The following is a 20,827-nucleotide window of genomic DNA, read 5'->3' as shown; positions in this document are numbered from 1 at the left end:
ACTGTAAAATTAAGCTGAGAATATCTTTTTAGAGTCCTATGGTAAAAACATCTGTACATCTACCTGTAAGTTAGTACATTTACCACTTGATTCTGCCTTGAACCTATAGAGTTTAAGGCACATGCCACTGATCTGTCTGGGAGATAAGATCTTGTTTTATTCACTATTTGGATGGGAGATCACTTTGGAATCAAAGACAAACTGAGCACTAAGCAAATTCTACATTTACAGGCACGTGAGAGATAGAGTCCAATTGCTTCTGTTTTCGTGGCTGAGGTAGGAACCGAAAAGCAGGAAAAATTATTATTCTTTGCTTGATCTTCTAGATTGTCTCATCTCTGCTCTGTAATTAGAGAACACTCCAAACATGGTTGTTGATATGAATATATCCACGCAAATAAGATAAAATCGAGAAAGATTTACAAGTTCTGACATCATTCTGCCAGAGCAGACCTTCCCACACCCACCCTAAGGATTCTGTTGAAGTCCTCTTTGTCTACTCTCAAGAAGTGGCAGTTGTCTTCACGTAGAACGATAGATGCTGCTCTGGGAGCATCATTCACAAGTGCTAGCTTGCCAAAATCATCTCCTTCATGTAGAGTACATACCACACCCTGCACAGAGCAAAACATTTATATGCAGAAACCCATCATTACTGTGGATTCTATTGAAAAACCTTATACAAAACCTTATACAAACATCGGACTTCACAATCAAATACCAAAACAAATGTATTTGGCAGGAAATCAACAGCCAAAATAATGACTAGGAAACAATACTTGATAACTGGTTATTACTATTACTAAAGAAAGACAAGAATAGAAAAGAATTGGCTTGTTCTCTGAAATTACATTCAGCATGAAGGACTCTTCTAGCCCTTCTCAAGACAGAAAGATGTTCTTTGCTTTGTTCAAGGAGGCGCTGAAAAAGAAAATCAAATTTGCAGTACATAGCATCGTATCTCCAGATAGTGCAAAGCCATTTACTTGAATTTACAGTAATGGATGATCTGGCTCTCCCTCTGTAAAATTCACTAGTTCTTGTGCAAGATTTTGGTGAAATGCTTGGTGCGGACTCTCATTCACAGAATGAGAAATTAGTAGAGAAGCAGGGATTTTTAAAGACTCAAGGGATTGCTGCATACCAAAGTCCTTGACAAAACTCTCATAAACAGGAAATTCAGTAGAGATACTTTTAAGACTGAAACTTTATCAAAATGAAGAGGCAACATAAATTTGGCAGGGTCACGTTCAGCTTGATAACCTCTAGCCACAGAGCAGCAGTTCATCCGACATACTTGATATCTGTGATAAGTCAGTGGTATAAATGTAAGAGAAGATGGTGGTAAAAGTTACAGGACAAGAACCCCCATGAGATGCAAACCTGCTAATTCCCCGAATTCCAGCAAATGACACTGTTCTAAAGATACTGATGTCACTGTGTTGAATTATACTCAGAATGTGTGTAATATATACCAAAATCATATAGCAATCAACTAGAAGCACAGTCAAAGAAACTAGTGGATCATTTCTTAAAAAAACTACACTTGATTTGTTTCCTCAGATAAGTAATTCTACTCTAAATTAAAGTGCATTCCTTCATAGTTTATTCTTACAATTTCAATAAGAATTACATAAAAAAGAATTCTGAAAGATGTACCTTGCCATAAATGACTACGTTTACTGATCCCTTTAGGATGATGTACCAAGATGTACCTTCTTCTCCCTGATTAAATACTACAAAAGAGAGAAAAGTTTTATGGTGAGAAAATAGTTATTCAAAACACAAATGGGCCAGATTCTGCATTCAATAAAATTCAAGGTAACTATTACAAACATATTCATGATTGCCTTGAAAAAGGTCATCTTGTGATTTAACAAGCCACTGCCTTCAGATTTTATGGAAAAAAACCACACCCATATAGTAATTATTTTATTGCACTGACATGAAAATTACTTTTATTTTGTATGACAATTGCAACAACTCCTCTACCATAATATATCAGACTATCAATTTCTAGTCAACACACAGACTCGGATCCCATCAGAAGCACAGTGTTCTAATCCAATTGTCTAGCAGCTGCGAATTTGACATTCATTTGGTAAAACTTTTTAGTATAAATAGCATGCACTTTATGTCCTTTATTTTGGGCAGTAAGATGGCTTCTTGATACAAAGAAAATATTCAATTACATTTTAAATAAAGATTGGACCAAACCAAAATTCCAGATACAAACTCATCCAAATCACAGGTGTTGTATACATCCAACCATGACTATAGACTTAATTTTGCTACAACCCCTGCAACGGGTAGCAGACTAAATTAGCACCTAATACAGGTTTTGAACATCGACTGCCAGTCAAGTTTGAGGAGTGCATGTAAGTTTATTCTCTTGTCATTTAAACATTAAGAACACAAACGTTTGTGCCACAGATAAGAAAGAAGATCTGACAGGACTCTTTTTACTTACAGACTGTTCCAGCTTTGGGATGCGACTCGAAAATGAGGACACCTGCTAATTCTCGCTTTACCTTGAAATAGAGAGAAATTATAGCTTTCAGATGTATTTTATCCTTCCACGTTTTATACAGTATAACCCAACCACTCTTTTTCCTTCCTCTGCGCCATTCAGCACTTATACAGTCATGCAGTCAGGCGGTTGCCTGCTTCTCTCAGGCTCCTGTTCCCAACTGATTGGCTTCATTTCACAATCTCTGTGTTTACCCCCTGCAAATGACTCAGGAAAGGGCTCCCTTCAGACAGTTATCCACATCTTTCTTCATATAAATACAAACGAAACCATATTAACAATTAACACGATGGAAAAACGTAACCACTAATAGCTAATCTATTAAAGAAGATTGCTAGCAATTGCCAGTTACTCCATGGGGCTCTGTGGTACACCTGTTCTTCCCTGAGAAATCAATATCTTCCCCCTACAGATATAAATTGGCCACTTCTGCTGTGTCAAGCTGTGAGGCACAGCCATCTGGGACGTGCTGAGATCCCTCTCTGGCCCAAACAGACAAAATGCCCAGTTCACCACCTCCTACAAGAACTGCAGAACGTGACACTGCACTTGACATCCACCTGTTCTTCTTTGGGTTTTTACTGCTCTGGTGTGATTGACTCTGATTAACAGAGAAGTTATTTCTAGTGAGAAAGCTGCTGTTTGAAACTGCTTTTTCTCACTGTAAAAACACCATTGGCATTATTTTCACAAAGTAACAGCAGCACTGCAAAGCTCACATTATCCTGAGTGTTTCTGTATGCTTAATCTCTCTCCCCACACAACCACAAGTCTCCACTGACTTTGAGGCCAATTACCAGGCACAGGGATTCTTATTTTCAGAGAATATCAGCTGGTGATAAGCTGCTTCAGAGAGACTACTAGGTAACTTCAAACTGCCAAATACAAATCAAAAGCTGGCTCCAACGTCTATTTAAGTAGCAGTGTTTTCACACCATTCTCCCATATGTTTAATCTGAGAACAGTTGTATTTCAAGATGGATAATCTTTAGGCCATTAGGTAAATTTTGGGCAGAAGCCCTCAAATTCTGGACACAATGCAGATAACTAGATGGTGGCTGTATCTCTTAAAATGAGTAGACAAATTCAGGGTCTGATATCCTAACAGCATGCACCAAACCCTTGCTTGGGTGCCCAGCAGAAACATTCCACACCAGCTCTCTCTCCCCGAGCTCCTTCCTGATAGACTGCGCAGAGCACTCCTTGTTTGCACTATGTGTAAGAAGAGGGATAAAGAGAGTTTAGACGTTCCTTATTAGAGCACTGACAAATGAACACACCTGCAGGCCTGTTATTTCTATAACAATTAAGCCAACAACTCTCCTATATCCTGTGCCCAAAGGCAAAGAAGCTTTAATAAGGTCAGGAATATGCCACCATTAGCACTGTTCTGTACATTGTGGAGAGCTTTCACCTCCCATATGTATCCCCAGATGTCATCTCAGTTGTTTCAGTCATTTGTCTCTGCAGTGAATGAGTCCTCTTGATGAAGCCAAGGATTTGATTTGTTTTTAACACTATGTTACATAATTGTTTTTCATTTACACATGTTCACAGACTTCTCCAGCAGGGATTAGTTCACTACCACGAACTTGAGTTTTATCCATTTTACTTCCTGCTGCCTGTAGCTTACCTAGAAAAGTTATTATTTTCGGAATTATGCCTTGCTTAAAACGAATAAGCATTTATAGTTTGCTTTCAAGCTGATTGATCATTAATCTTCCTGTTCATGGGAGCAATGTTGCCTATTGATCCTCTAAAGAATTTCTCCAAGCAAGAAGTGATTTCCATCCTCTGCTTTACTTCATGAGACAAAAAAATAAGCCACCGTTTCCAAATTCTTAATAGAAACATAAAAGAACCACATTTTTTGCATTTCCTCAAAACGCCAAGTATTTCTTGAAGTCCATATCATTTGCCATATTTCTTGCTTTGAATTCTAACCTCAAATCTGAGTTTCTTCTGATGTGGGAATATATGTTGTTTTTTTGTTGTTGTTGATTTTTTTTTTTTTTGTCTTGGTTATATCTGTAGCATCAATAGCATTCTCCACTCCCTGTGTCCTGTCTAGGTCAGCTTCTTACTGAAATCTTTAATTACCTTATCTTCCATATTCCAAAGATGCATAAGGATTTTGGCTGGCTGCTCCCTCTTACCTCAGTTACCAATTCTGGATGTATATTCTGTTTGAAAAACATTGCCCATATGTTACATTTTTGCACAGAGTACTATTTATAATGCAGTTCCATAATTATCTCCATCAGTCCAAGTTAGCAGAAATCGAGAGCTTCCAAAGAAGCTGTTATTGAAAACAAGTCTACCTTTTGACTGGCTTTCTTTTTCTGAAAGCACTAAAAGCTTGCTGCTACCAAGTGTTGTTTAGCTTGTTTCAGTTGCTTACACAGTGAATGACTGCTGGTAAGACTTTCAACAGTTGCATTCTCTCCTCCAGGTATTTTCTGCACATAATTCATTCTTGCTTCTCTGTACTGTTCTTGCCCGCTTAGAGGGAATGCATGTGATGAGTTTTTCTTCAATCTAGGACCAGACTCCAACAGCCAGCACTTCACAGAATACCATTCTGTACCATGTAATTCCTTCTCCTAACCAGTTCAAGACAAGACTTCTTAAAGTTCAAAAATCAAACATCCGTTCTGCTGAAAGTCAGCTGTGAAGTCAGATACCACACATCTCAATTTAAACTCACATTTGGACCCAGACAGAGGCACCTGCGACAGGTAAGGGAGCTCTGGGCTGCGCAGAAACATACCAAGATCATTTTAGCTAATAACCAAACACAATCTAGATCTGTGGTACTCACAGGTAGGAATACCATCATTGCATGGAAAAAATACAAATGGGAAGGGTGGTAGAAGTTCCTATTTGAATCCCCAAATTCAAACTTGCTATTGGAAATAAGCTATGTGTTTAAAATCACTTACTGTGATAGAAAGATGAGATAAGGCTTTAATGTGAAGAAGTTCTTCGTATATAATTTCTAAATCATCTATACTTCTCTGACCAGGCCTATAGACAGAAGATAAAAGAACATCAAAATGCAATAAACCCCCAAAATAAAATCTTCAGAGAAGTACAAAATAACTCATAATGCTACTGTATAGTCTATTGAATATGTCGGTTACGTTTTTAGGTAAAACATAATTGTATGCTGGATATGACTCAATTAAACCATGCATTTTGCAGAAGCAGAGAAAAAGAATAAGTATCACATCAAGCCAAGACAAGAACAGGAACTCATTTAGACATTTTTACATCTTCATAAAAGGCAGATTTTTTGCTAAAAAAAAAAAAAAAAAAAAAAAAAAAAAAAAAATTGAGTTTTAATATTACTGCCCAAGCCATAGGCCATTCTGAGTCCAGAGCCACCTCCAGCACTCTGCTCTGCAGGGGTGTTTGCCCAGCTTCTGTTATACAACCTATCATTCTTGTACTAGGTCTAAAGAGCAGCAGCTTTGCCAGTTGTACCAAGTCACTGAAGCACACGTTCCTTTCCTGCAGCAGCAGGGCTGTTGAAGCTCACTGTTGCTGAGTACTAGAGCACTGCCAATGACCCTGACTGCTGCCTACTGCTCACCAGGACATGACATCCATTTCAGTCACAAACATGGTGTGCACCATGTGGCTACAGAAAACAATACAGCCCCTAAGCACCTTTACTTCATTCACCATGGCAACCACCTTACAGAGACCTGATTTGGCAGCTTTCTTGAAGAAATCAAGCGTTCTGTATGTAAAATGGTCAGATAAATCAGAAATTATACATAAAGACCTGTTCCTATCAAAAGGACTCCAAAGCCCTGGATGAGACCTGTACTATTTTTCACGAGGCACTAATTAGGTGTAGCAAATGGACAATTGTAGTGCTTTGTAAAGGAGCGTCTGAATTTCTGCTGCACAAATTCCAGGAGTAAGCAGTGCATCCCAGTGGACATCAAATGACTGCTCCAGAGTTAATGCTGAGTGCTGTTGTTCAGCCACATAGGTAAGTAAGGACCACTCAGTTTTTCTACCTTCTTTCACTGAGAAACACAAGATCCTGCCATGAATAAAACGCATGCATCAACAAAGGAATATTCTTCCCATAGGATAACAAGGAATGAGGCTCTCGGTGTGGTTTAAGTAGCTGCATTTCTGCAGAGCCATACACTAGCAGATTTACTGATTCCTAAAAAAAAGAACAAATGCTCTGAGGACTGCAACGAATTAGTAGGACAGACGAATTTCTGGACAGTACTAAAGGATCTGAAACACAAAATCTTTCTCACAGAATATTACAGGAGAGTTCAACACCTAAAGGATCAGGAGAATCATCCCGGATATAGTGGTCCACAGTTTTTCTGTGTAAAATCTGCTTGGTTCAACAGTCTGTCTAGATCATGTGAGAAGTAGAGAGAGCATCCGGCAGTCATGCCACTTTGCAGCTGTATTTCATTTTTCTACAAAATAACCTAGACAGAGACTTCTTTTGGAAGAAAGAAATACTGACAAGTCATAGAAAATAAAAGGACAACTGACCTCTTCTCTGCCAAGCAAATTGTACTTTTTATCTATTCTTCATTTACCAATGACACACACTTATTATTGCCAGATGAAAGATCAATTTGTAACAAAATGCCTTGGATCAAATTCTTTCTTCATACAGAACAGAATACGGTTAGGAAGAAATAGAATCTGATCCGGTACTGCTGTGCCCTCTAGTGACTCGTTCTTTTCTATTTCTAAATCTGGCTTGAAATTACAAGGCTGCCACTCCTAGTGATTTATGTGGGGCAGTAACAGCTTAATTAAGTATAAAATAAAGAAAAATAAGTTAGCACCATTCACTTTTCCTTGGAAATGTAAGAAACTGTAGATAAAGATTTTAATAAAAAGTTCTCTCCACAGGAAGTAACAACATGAATTTTATTGCATCCTTGCAAAACCAGCATGTCTTGAAAAATGGAAAAGACAGTGTGTTGAATTTACAAATTCCTGCATGAGATTAGCATATGAATGGATGATGTCTAACTACATCAGATCTCTGTCAAGACAAAAGAGTATGCTCTTCTTTCAGTATGTCCACTTGTGCCCCGTGTTAGCACATTGGGAAGACTGACAATCCATACTGGATATACCCACTCTTTACATCTGCTTCTGCAGATGTCACATGGAGAGATATTAGGCATCACTGCTTCTGTAAAACCTGTGTGGTGACCCACTGATGTTGATTTGTAAGATCCTGCTGTGTAAAGGCCTAGTTTCAGCAGGGGACATATTTCAACAGCAATAGCTGGTTACAGACAGGATAATAAATGGCATAGATAGAGAACAAGGCTACACGTTAATGGACAGGAGAACTCAGGTGGTATTAAGTGATCAATAAAAACAGTTCAGTGTTTGGAGAATTTATCAAGGTCAGAGACATTGAGCTTCTCTGTGACTAGGATGTTGACAACAACATAGCACTTTGCCATTGATAAACTATGCACATACAAAAATATCATTGATTATTTCTCATTACGCTGTTAACCAGAAAATTCTCAGATTATAAGAACAATAGAAAAGATCAGAGGCCCCATAATATTGTATGTCAAATAAGCATATCTTTTCAGAGTACAAGTTTTGCCTGCAAGTACTACGAAGTCTGTATAGGAGACAAGAGTAATTTTGCCCACCAGCTGCATCTGAATGTGGAAGTGAATGAACGTTCATTTACTCTAGCATGAAAGCTAATTACATAATCTTTGTACTTGAATCAGTACCCTTTGATTAACTCCAGAAATACCTTGGATACAAATACTTGTCACAAATAATACCTGCAAATATCACTGAACTGATATGTGGAAAGATTGTTTTACCTGCACCACAAATAACATTTGGTTTATTCAATGTCATTGTCAGAAAAACCCATCAAGGACTATGGAACATAATACAGTTGTTATGGAGAAATTCAGTATGGTTATTACTGACAGCTGTGTAAAATGATGCCTAAATAAAAATTCTTCAAGACAAAAGAATGGATCTTGTTTATTTTTAAGAGCATCTTCAAAAAACTACGTATTACTAACAGTAATTAAGTTGTTACCATGTACGTGTTTATGCCATTCATTACTAAGTTCAGATCTCCCTAGCATCTTGTTAAGTTTTACTCTGCAAGTGACACTAAAATTTGCAAATCAAATGTGGAATCAAAATCTTTGTACTTAGGATAAAATTTGCTGAGTGAAATCACCAAGAACATATGACAGAGAATTACTGTTCCACCACACTGTTAATTTACTGCAGACTGTATTAAAACACAACATATAATCCATCTTAGTTAAATATCATTTTCTAATGAACATCACACTCTCCTTAAAGACTTCTGTTATTGCCATGTTCAGCTTTGTACGATAGTATGCTAATTAATTAGGAGTAACCATGTGGTTAGCTATACCTGAATGTTATTAAAATCAACTTAGAATACATTTTCAGCCTGTATTTTCACACTGGTGGATTGAAAAGCTTGTGAGGAAGAGCTGTGTTAATTCTACAGTGACTTGCGCGAGGTCTGCACCTTGCTCAAGGGAGCAGAGAGCTGTGTTTGCTGCTTCACAAAAAGCTGTTTTCACATTCACAGTGTATGTGTTTCAAAAAATGGGAAAAAAAAATCCCTCAATAGCAACAAGAGCCTGCAAAAAAAAAATTCCCTGAGCTCTATTCTGTTTTTTAAACTACAGAACATTCTTTCACATTCTTTGACAGTTAAAATGCTGCAGTTAATGTAATAAACAGAGAATTTTTTAAGTCGGCTGTCAAAACAAGTGACACTTTTTTCTAGAGATTTTCAGATTTTGAACAATAGAAAGTACCTTTCAAAGCAATAGCTTCATTATACAATCAAATTCTCAAAGTAATCTTCTCATCAAAGAATATTGTCTTATTTCCTTCATGGTAATTATCGAAGTTCTGCAACCTCTCCGGAAACGGTAACTGCTACAAAAGGCAGCTGTGCCAGTTTAAAAATTGTGGTCCTGTTCAGGTCACCTGCAGCTAGAATCTCTGAAGACCTGACCATCCCTTGAACTTTTGGCAGCTGTAATGGTGTCTAGTCAAAACTAGCAGGACTTTGAGGATTCACAGGGATTTCAGCAGCTTTGATGCACCTCAGCACAGACTGGATTCTCAACTAACAGGGTCATAACGTATGTAAACTGAATACCAGAAGAGTAGTTAATATGGTGCCTGACAGTACAAACTTGCTCCTGTGAGCAAAGGGCAGCAAAAATAAGCACTTACAGGGACAGAGAAAGGGAAAAATGTCAGATGACTGTCAGTCTTGGGAAAACGCAATTCCCCTCAGTATATTGCATGAAAAATCTCCTATGAATATTCTTTCAGGTGATGCTGTGCAAGTAACAACACAGGGGGGAGAGCGATACTTTTCACAGCATCATATCAACCTTTCAACTCTGCAAGGAGTATGGATGATAATCAACACTGATCTTGCCAGTGTAAACTTACACTGGCTGATCAGAAAGTCATGATGGAAAGAGAATGTAGTAGGCAGCTGAAAGCACAGTGACCTAAGGGGGCAATTCTCTAAGATCCAACCCGCACTCTGCCTGAGGCAAAGGAGACGGTGCAGAAATGAGGTCACAGCATGCGGGATGCTGCTCATAGTCTCCTGATGACCAGCATCCACTCACAGCCCTCTTCCACTCCTCAGTGGAGAGTGCACAGGATACTTTTGTTAGGAGAAAATACTTCACTTCTCTGACACTATAATAGTTTACATATACACCAGACTGGTTTGTCTATGTGTTTTGTGTGATAGGGATTGTCCTGGACTAGACTTCTACCAAATGTAGGAGAGAGAAACTATTCTGGAACAGTAGGGTTACCCACTTTTATGAGCACAAATATCTGGTTGAACTTCCTGAAATTCAATGCCTTCGTCAGGGTGCCACCAAACCTGTATTCCTAAGTATGTTGACTCACCATGCAAATAAGATTATAATCTAAATAGACAGCACTGGGACAAGAATAGAGCAGGGAAAGGATACAGATAGAAACAGAACAAGAACAAGCAGTTGTGCTAGATGGATTCAAGACATTTTTAGCGTAAGACTTCTCCTACACAGTAGCCATGGCCCAAGCCAGTCCCAGAACAAAGACAAACTTTGCCACTGGCCTCAAAAGGAGTAGGATCCAGCTTTATATACTTACCTTTCTTGATGTGACCCTTACAAGTAAATCATTTGTGAGGATGACCTTAAGTAAATCATTACTCTCAGTGCACTTAATTAGCAGTAAAGTATGTCTTCAGTGGCCCCTAAACACTACCTGCATAATAAGGAGACTGCTTTCAATGGAAGGTCAAACAGATATTATATTGGTTGCTTTGAAGACTGTAAAGCTGCCTGTAAAGAAGGGGCTTTGCAGAGTGTTCAGTGTGAGCAGAATGTACTGCTGAAAGGATGGTTAGTTAGCCAACCAGTGAGTGAGAAGACATAATCTGATAGCTATGAAAGGGTTAGACAGACATCTTCTGTGGCCTAGGTATAGAAAACATTTATATATTTAAAAAAAAAAAAAAAAACAAAACCAAAACCAAAAACAAAAACAAAAAACAAGCAATGAAAATAAAAACCACAGAACCATATTTACACCTTTCTAGTGCAATACAACAGGCAAAGTCCAGACTTTCTCAATTCAATAAACTTCTACCAAACATGAAATCAGTTAAGGGCTCCCTCTGATGACTAATTGAAAGGCACTTACTGTGCTGACAACCTTTCCATCCAAGCACTGGTAACAACTGAAAGTGGTGTAGTTAACTGAATGGCATACCAGCACTGAAAGTGTTAATGGAACTTGCACCTTACTTTTAGGGATACTCAGAAATGAAATAAAAACTTACGTGCTGCATTTTTCATAGCCTTTGATGACTATGCTAATACACGTTCTAATTTATGAATAAGGACTGGAAATTTCTTGGCATTGACTAACAAACTTAAGAGGCTGAGTAAACCTGCACTAAAATGAAATAACTAGCTAAAGGATGCCTGGTAATACACGTAGCCTTCCCATCTCCCATTGTAACAAGAAAGGTCTATGTTCAGTGTTAATTTACAAATCTGCTTACGGTTTTCTGAGAATCATCCTCATATGAGCATCCGGCCCAATCTGAGACAGAAGCAGCATAGTGTCCTGTAGCTCCTCATCACACTCCTTTTTCTCTTCTTCTGTTGGCAAAGGGGCATCTTCACGCTCATCATCCAAAAACCGATAAAATAAGTATTTGTCCTGAAAGTAGTGTTCCTGGTCCACTGAAAACAACAAAACATTTCAGACACTTTACTCTCTAAAATTAACTTTGTAGAAATCTGCATAGCACTGCATGTGCTGCAGACATATTTGTGAGGAAGGGAAAGAAAACTCCTAGAAACTTCAAGGGCAACATTTATTTCTCACATGTCTAAATTATATAATTTGGATGGTACATTTCTAAACTGTGTACAACAAATACTTTCCATAATATTTCTATATATGCACACTGTGGGTGTATATGTATGTACGTGCACACATTTTTCTTACTAGATCTTTTTCAGTTCTCATTGTTTCAAACCATTTCATTTAAGCAAACCATTCATACTTGGAGAATAGTTGCATCAAGAATTTATAAGGGTTGTACTCTAGCATGAACATCTTAACTGTTTCAGACAGAGCTGAAAAGAAACAAACCAAGAATCAGCTAAAATCATGTTCCAGTAATACGTATCATCAATATGTAATATCAGAGTGAAGATCATTGACCTGTATCTTAGTGGAGAGTGTAAGAGTAAGTCTTCTCTTGGAAGACTGCTAAAGAGAGTCTGTGACACAGCAAAAGACAAACTCTTGGTCTTCCAAGCAAGTCATAATGGTGTGTTGAGCTGGATAGTGTGATGCAGTTGCAGCAGCTTGACCCTACGAATTCAAGACAGTATTAGGCAGGAACGTAAGCTACAGCCTTTTATGAAAGGAAATGGTGGAAACAATCTCTCAGAATGTAAAGTTCTCACTGAGATGTGGGAAGCACAACAGACAATGACTAGAAGCATACTGTAATATGCTGCTGTTCTGAACTTCATAAAACTGTACAAACACAGCTTCAGATACGAATGCTGCTCTAGAAAGCTGAACTTTGGAGGGCTATAACATTCTGCTACCTAGTAAATCCTGCCAAGTGGAACCCACGAGGCAATGTAAAATACAATCAGAAAGCTAGCATAAATTCCAGATCTCTGCACTGGGATATTTGGAGTGCTGAATTTGGGAACCATTCAAAAACCACTGAAAATCATCCCAAAATTATGGATATGAGCAAACCAAAATACTGACAGTCAAGTTAAAAATTTGCAGCATTTGGAAGTGAAGATCAGTTTTATGAACGGCAATATACATCTTGGTTTTGGTTCAGGTGATATCCAGCTTTTGGAACATAATCACAAATCAGTGTAATAAGAAGTCTAATTAGAATTGCTACTCTTATGTTGCAATTTCACTGACTTTTCAGTATTTTCATAAATTATAAAGGTACGTTGGTAGCAAGATTCAGTTGTTATCATCTGTATATTGTATATGCAAACCAAACTTCTGAAAAGGTTTATTTGTAGTTTTTCATTTGGGCTCATGATCGCTTTATTTTTCATGAAAATAATCCACAGAAACACTGATGGGACACATTCACAAAATTTTAGTCAAGGCTCTGAATTTCTTTAACTTACCATGGTTAAGAACACCTTCTTCCAGCAATACTTGCCACATGCCAACAGCCTGACTTCGTGAATGGACACAAGTACTTTGCTGCATCATCCAGTCAACAAGTTCTGTCCCCACGCAGCATTGCCTGAAGGACAAATGAACAGAAAGGAATGAAAAGGGTGCTAATCAAGAAAGAGATCACAAACAGTATCTACCAATAATAGTGATACCTCAAACTCTGTTTTAGTCATATCTCACTGTAGAAGACAATGACACTGTCTCTGCCTATATGTCTGAAATACTAGTGAAGGCACTTAAGTTTTGAGAGAATCTGCTCCAAAGACCAGCAAATGTTTAGGGAAATGCAACATCCAGATAATCAGAGTGAGCCTCTAACAGCTGGTCAAAAGCATAGCATTGGTGCCACAACCTTCAACCCATATTTCAGAGGAAATCTGCCGTGCATACAATGGGATAGCGAAAGCCTCCAATTTTTCAGCATTCTGCATGAAAACATTCAACATTACAATAGCTCTGCCTATTATAGGGAGAGTGAGTATTATGCGGATTTTCCTCAATTTGTAACCAAGCTCTGGTTACACTGTACTTAAGGGCGCTTGTTTGTATGTCTACAGTGTTTCTGAGACTCTCTCACTCCAAGTTCTAGTCACCTTGCAGCTCCTTACTGACCTGGAGGTGAACAGCAGCAGGCCTCAAGTTGTTCTGCAGAGTGCCAAAGTGGAGTTGGGGAGGAACAAGAAAAAAAAGAGGGGGGGGGGGGGGGGGGGGGGCTGTTGTCACTATGTAAAATTCTCTGTCTTAACACACCCTAACAGAGCGGAACAGAAGAGAAGTAAAGTGATCAAATCTGCACAAATCTATAACTGATGACATGTAGAACAGCCTGGTTCTGCAGTTCATGCTTCACTTTCTGAGACCAACGAAGTAGATGTTACTGAAACTATTGCAATGTAGCTTAAATAACGTTCTTGCAATTAACATCCCATTTTGATGACAAAACTTTTCCTCACCTGGATACAATCTAACCTTTGAAATTCCATATTTAAAAAAAACAAGGATAACAGTGTAGGAGTTTTCCCCAGTTCTGTACAAGATAAAATGCTGCAGTTGTTTGGATCAGCATAAGTCTTCATATATCACACTTGCTCTTTTGTTGTCCTAAAACAATGAGCCAATGCCGTGTCATGACAGATCCCCACACAATATTATATTGTGTATATAGTATTATATACACAGTATTAAATATATTTTATATTACATATACAGTATTAAATATATTTTGGACACTAATATGGAAAATCAATGCACTTATTTTAAAAGTGAATCAGCAACATATTGATTTACTATTTAGAAAAGGCCATACACAGAGGTTTTAAATCAATTTTTATTTAACTATTCACCAAATAATGCATAAGGTATTTATGCATTATTAGACACTAAAATTAACTGATCATTTTTCTAAGGCAACTGTAGATAAAAACTGAATCCCTAAAGTCAGGTTGCTGTTCTGAAAGTGCCACTGTTATCCCACTTCAACAAGACAGTGCTGCCACCAGCAGGAAGATAAGAGAGCCTGACGATACACTGAAAAAGGCGACTGAATAAGGCAGAAAATCTACATAAGGAGCGATTCTCACAAGGTGAACTTTCAGGTTCCACAATGAGCAACCTCGTTGGAGCAATCAGTACGGTAACAATCTAATTGAGCTTTCCTATTACATCTCACCAACACACAAAGAAAACAGAATCTACATTTTGCACAGAATATCCCAGCTAACTATGCTATTAACTTTGGAAGAGCTTTTTTAAGTGAATGATCTGTTCAGAATAGTGGACTCAATTTCCAGTCAAATCACTTCAGAAAGGATTTACCAGGCTCACTGAAGACTCATAACATACAAGTTCAAATAGTATCACAGGATAATTTCAGACCTTTTGAGACCTTAGAGTGTGCTAAAGCTTAAATCACAAATCAGAGGATGGCAGGCATAAAAATTCAGAGACCTCTATACAATCAGCTCACACACCTGTAAGTCTTCAGATGATATTTACGATCTCTTATCATGTGAGGGGCTCGGGACAGAATGGTATTCCGCAAAATCTTTCCAGCTCTGAGGATCTTTTCTGAAGGAACCTTGGTGATCATGGAGGAAAAAAAAGGACCAAGACACACACATTTAAATCTTTCCACAGTCTCTGTACTGATTTCTGCAAGACAAAATACAAATTCTCTTCTCCCTAAATTAAAAGTTCTTGTGTAAATGCTTACTTATGCAGAGCAACGCAATATATTATATACATTAAGTCTCTTATAATTAGCACATTAAGAAAGGCATGAGGTCAGCTGATTCCATTTTATTTAGCAGCCTGTCTCTACAGCACATCTGTGTCCTATTACCTGTGTAATGGTTTTAGAGGGACGATGTGGGATGTGAGAGTCAATAAGAGGTGTCTGAAAAATAAAATTAAATTAAATATATTTTAAAGGTTGAACAGTAAGGTAAAATAAACACATTTAAAAAAAAAAAAAAAAACCACCACAAAATGAACTAAAAAAAGCTGTAAAACCCATGATATGAGTAAAGATGAATAAATGACCTCTAAGCGTTCTGAAGTGCTAAGGAACGTTTCAGTGGCCAAACACTGTACCAGAGCTGGGGCTGTGAAGGCAGGGTTAGCTCCTCTGCTTGCTACTCTCAGTCCCCTGTGGGCATAACAGCATTTCTCTGCAGATGACTGTCTCTACCATCACTCCCCCCACCTCAGAAACTCTTACCTCCTATAGCACCTATTTCTATTTAGCTCTCTTCTCCTGGCATAACAAACGAACAGGAATGAAGGAAAAGCTCTGCTCCCACTATGTCTTTCCTAAACTGTCACACATTGTCAGCAACACTTTCACAGCTGCTTACCAGAGCCCTCTGGAGTGCAAGAGCCCACAGTCCACTCACAGAGGCCTGGGTAGTGACTTTCACAATGGAGCTAGGGAAAGAAAAGTAAGAGCAGAGCAGGTGACTTAAATCTGCAAGAGGAGGAGTGAAAGGCCAGACCACTAAAAGGGTCAAGATGAGGAGGTGAAAGAGAGGGGGAGAGGAAGCATGTTGCAGGATGGATGGAAAAGGAAAGCAGAGGTTGAAATGACTCTTGAAATGGAGGGAAAACAAAACTGAATTTCAGCAGCCACCTCAGACTTGTTGGGAAAACATTTAGCTATGTTGCAAATAGTAGTTAACAGGACCAAATATGTTTCCAGTGTGGCACAATACAAGGGCTGAATATGGTGCCCTGGGCTCACCAGCATCAGTCTGCACCTAACACAGAAGTCTCCTGCCAGGGCAGGACTGTGCACTGTGGCAAAGACGCCTTGCACCTCTACGCTAAGCACTGCTGAACTGCCAGGAACTGGTGTCCATCAGATGGGCATCTGTTTGCTAACTCGCACAGGATTTTAATGCTGTAACAAAGGCCTTGTGGAAATCAGATAGTGCTAGAACTAGGAGTGCAGCAAGAGACTAGAGGTCAGCTGAGAAGGGGAAGATGGGGGAGGCATGTCACAGAAATCAATAAAGATAAGAAGCATGGCATGGAGAGGCCTGTAGATGAAAAATTATGGTTCTGGTTTTTTTTTAATACTAAATCTCTTTTTTCAAAGATTCAGTTAAGTTACAAACATTTCTGCCACCAGAAAGGGGGTGGAACATTGATATTTGCATTGATATTTGTTCTGAACCTGTGCAGAGAATTCTGTGTTTAGGGTTAAAACATACTAAAATAAGCAAGAATCTTTTGTAATTTGCCTCTGATGCAAACAAAACCATCAAGTAAAGGTTTCAAATATGTAGATAAGAATGACAAATTCAGAGACATCACCCTGAGCATTAATAATTTTTGCTTCCATTTTATTTTAAAATGATTTGATATTCTGTTGAATTTCAATGAGACTGAAGGAAATACATGCTTAATAAGCTGGTTAAAATGGCACTGAAGTCATGTAAAAAGTATTTTTAAATTCTATACACTTAAAATAGACTTTTTTTAATCAACAAAGCATAATATACTAAAATCTAGCTTCCAGATATGAACATACTTCAGAGGAGAGATAAAATATGTAACATAAAAAATACAAGACTCTTCTAGAATAGTGACTATATAAAAGATTCTTTCACTAGACTAGTGAAAATGAATGCACTTTTTTACTCTGTAGTGAGTTTTCATTCAGTTACAACAAAAATGCATCAAACCAGTCATTGAAAAAAAGCAAAGATTAATGAAGAACTATCAATAAACCTCCTATTCTAATCGAAACAGAATATGAGAGAACTTTTGAAGAAATAAGATTCAAGCTGAACGCATGCAACATGATAAAAAAAAAAAAAAAAAAAAAAAAAAAAAAAAAAAAAAAAAAAAAAAAAAAGAAATCAAGGTAAAAGCTCAATCAGAACATGAGAATCTGCAGCAGGAATGTTGCATTCCTGCATTAGATTCTGACTAATTCAGAAGGACCAATTGAAAAAGCACAAAGTGTCTTGGATGAAGGTGATTTCATGAAATGATCCAGTGTCAACACCTTTCTGAAGGAAATAAAAACATCGAAATAGAAAAAAAATGGGTTGGGAAGAAAAAATGCCTGCAGAGGAAGCTGGGGGAGGGGTGGGAGGATGGGAAGGGAAAACTAAATGGATGGCAAGTGTAAACTAAAACTTAAGGAGTTAAACTAAAACTAGTTTACTAAAGTAAACTAAAACTTAAGGACTTAAGGAGTTACAAAACATGTTCCAGGAGTACACTAACAGTAAAGGAAAAGTATTGATCTGCTTGCTCAACAGAAGGAAATCTGTTGTCAGATAACTCAGAAAGTCCAAAAGCAGTTTGTTGGGTTTTTTTGGCAGTCTTCATTAAACAGATAAGCAGCAGAGAGATGGCTAGAATTCCTAATAACACAGTAGCACAGTTAGAGACTAAAATGTCAGCCTGAAAAAATGAAAAGAATGGATGAGAAATTTTATGTCAATTAAGTAATTTCAAATTGGCCGGCTTTGGAGAATTACATGCAGAAAATCTGAAAAGTTTGATGAACCAAAGACAGCTGCAGCCATCTCAGAACTATCGGCACTCATCTCTGAGAGTTCTCGCAGACTAAGCAGTAGAAGATACAAAACTAGGGGAACTGAAGCATATAGACATGTCAGCCTAACTTGTCTTCCCAGAAAAAAAAGTCCATTTGTAAACAGATGGAAAAGAACGTGGAGCTGAGTAACACATGATATACATTAATCAAGAACAAATCATGTCAAACTGATCTAATTTCCATCCAGCAATGTTGATGGGTTGGAAAGAACCAGTAGATTTTCACCTCTATTAATTTAGCAAAACTTCTGGTGTCGGCTCATATGATCTTCTCTTCTACAAAAGGCAGATTAAATTCTTACAAAATAGGTGCAAAGACAGTTGGAAAACTCCATTTTAAAAGCAATTCCCAGTGAAGTACTTCCCAGCAGGCAGTCATACTAAAGGTCTGTTTTGAAAAGTGTTCTCAAAAACATATCATATATCTGATACTACTAGCGTGGGATGAAGCAGAATGTACAGTGATTGATTTTGCAGGGAACTTCAGGATGGAGTGGACTGCACACTCACTGGAGAACAAGCTTATAAATTTCTTACAGTTTTGATACTGGCCTGAAAATACATGATGTTATTATGCAACACAGATAGTACTGACCACTTTTCTGAAGTAGACATAACCTGCTATAGAAAGAGAGTAGGGAACAAGTGTCTTTGCAGTAATTTCAAAGAAAAACAAGGTTGATAACAGATATTAAACAGAGCTGATTAACCAGTGCCATACTACTCTGAGAGTGACAAATACAGTATGAGGATGAAGTGGCTGATTAGATATATAATGCAGTTCTGCATTAGTCAATCTAGATAAGACCTAAGCTAAAGCACTGTGTCTTGTCTGGATACGTAACTTCAAAACCAACTAAACCAACTGAATTTAGAGAACAGCAACAAGAATAATGAGAAAGCACAACACAAACAAAAACAAACAAAGTTGTTTAGCTACAGAAAAGACAAGTCATAGAGTGCGATTTTAAAAAACACCAAACTCTTCAGATTTAAAAGGCCTTTAAAAAGAAAAAAGAACAGACCCAGTCCATTGCATAGAGATCAGAAAACAGAGTATAAATTGCTGTGAGAAAGAATTCAGATTAGACATCAGTGAAGCTTTTCTAACAGAACAGACAGCGATACTGGCACACACTGGCAGGGAGATAAGGCTCGTCCATCTTTGGAGGCTTGAGACAATACACAGGGTGCCCGTCAGGAGTGACAGGTACAGTTGTGCACGTGGCTCATGGATGGACTAGATGATTTCCTAAAAATCTTTTATCTTCTGTGGCACTATGCAGTTTTCAAGGACACCTTTATGTGTCTAAAAGTACTTCAGCCAGAAGGTGATGCTGAAAGAGATGATCAATAACAAAACCTCCAAGCAACTACACTGGTCTGAAGAAAGGAAGGCAGCCACCGAGGAACCACTTGCATGCCCAAGCTGCAGCTTCTCAAAGATACTGCATTGAGCTTTGGTTGCACCAACCACAGGATGAAACGCAATAAATGAAACCATATGGTTTGGACTGGGTTTGGAATAGAAAGGCAAGTCATACTGCAAACACAGAGAAGCATAATATCAATTCATTAATAGCAGATACAATACTCCTATAAAAACTTCCCATCAGAAAAACTGGATTTTGCAAGGAATCATATAATAATTATCACAATTTGGTTGAAGTCCAAGTTTTACAAGTCTTTACAATTTTGGATCCTCCATTAAGGGATAATTAGAAAGCACTAAGAAGTAATGAGGGAGCTCTCCCCATAAAACAGTAGAGTACAGTCTGTTTAATTACTTTCTTCACACATTCTTGGATTCTTGAAGAAATAATGTGAGTAAAGCACCTGCATGTGTCTATTGATCACATTTTCCAGGACTTCTGAATCAGAGGAAAACTTATCAGGTGAAGACCTCTAATTTGCAAATCTTTTATAATAGTTTAACAAATTACTGCCATCTCTTGGCCACAGTAGTGACAAGCTTTAGCTACTTCATGCCCTTTTCCAATTTGTGCCCTCAGACAGTTTACTATGATCTGCTGTTGCCTTTAAAGAAGATGTAGATGGATCTGGACGGTAGAGAACAGGGGACTACAGGTGTCAGAAGAGGGAAGTAGAAAGAGAAAGCAAAATGGTTTTCAGTTTAACACTGACAAACAATCTCTGTACATTTATGAATTCACATTCAAGAAAACCATTCATGAAGCCCATCATAGAAACTCTCTTTAAATTGGGTTGAAGCGGAGGAAGTAAAATTCTTAGCTTGCAGTCCTCTGAAGATTCAAATATTCATGCATCCAAATCTAAATAGCACTATTCCAATGTTTAACATTATGCACACATCTAACCTCTGAAGAAATGAGCTTTAGATTGCAATCTATAAGGCATGAGTTTCCTTTACTTCTGTGCTTCCTACATCAATGAGCAAAC

At 38.0% G+C, this 20,827-nt stretch overlaps 1 protein-coding gene across 2 annotated transcripts in view; it reads right to left on the bottom strand.

Annotated features, from left to right (window-relative positions):
• Positions 1–20,827, bottom strand: part of RAPGEF4 (Rap guanine nucleotide exchange factor 4) — a gene marked incomplete at both ends in the record, with an annotated part of 142,283 nt that overhangs the window by 37,637 nt on the left and 83,819 nt on the right. For both annotated transcript variants that reach the window (XM_079539254.1, XM_079539255.1), the window contains 8 exons: positions 468–614; positions 1,660–1,736; positions 2,471–2,531; positions 5,473–5,557; positions 11,658–11,841; positions 13,282–13,403; positions 15,307–15,413; positions 15,678–15,731. In XM_079539254.1, the coding sequence (XP_079395380.1) occupies positions 468–614; positions 1,660–1,736; positions 2,471–2,531; positions 5,473–5,557; positions 11,658–11,841; positions 13,282–13,403; positions 15,307–15,413; positions 15,678–15,731 (837 nt within the window). The remainder of the gene's footprint in view (positions 1–467; positions 615–1,659; positions 1,737–2,470; positions 2,532–5,472; positions 5,558–11,657; positions 11,842–13,281; positions 13,404–15,306; positions 15,414–15,677; positions 15,732–20,827) is intronic.

This window comes from Tetrao urogallus (assembly GCF_951394365.1).
Source record: "Tetrao urogallus genome assembly, chromosome: 8".
Lineage (NCBI taxonomy): Eukaryota > Metazoa > Chordata > Aves > Galliformes > Phasianidae > Tetrao > Tetrao urogallus.
The sequence above is the reverse complement of the archived record's forward strand: the minus strand, read 5'-3'. Positions and strand labels throughout refer to the sequence as shown.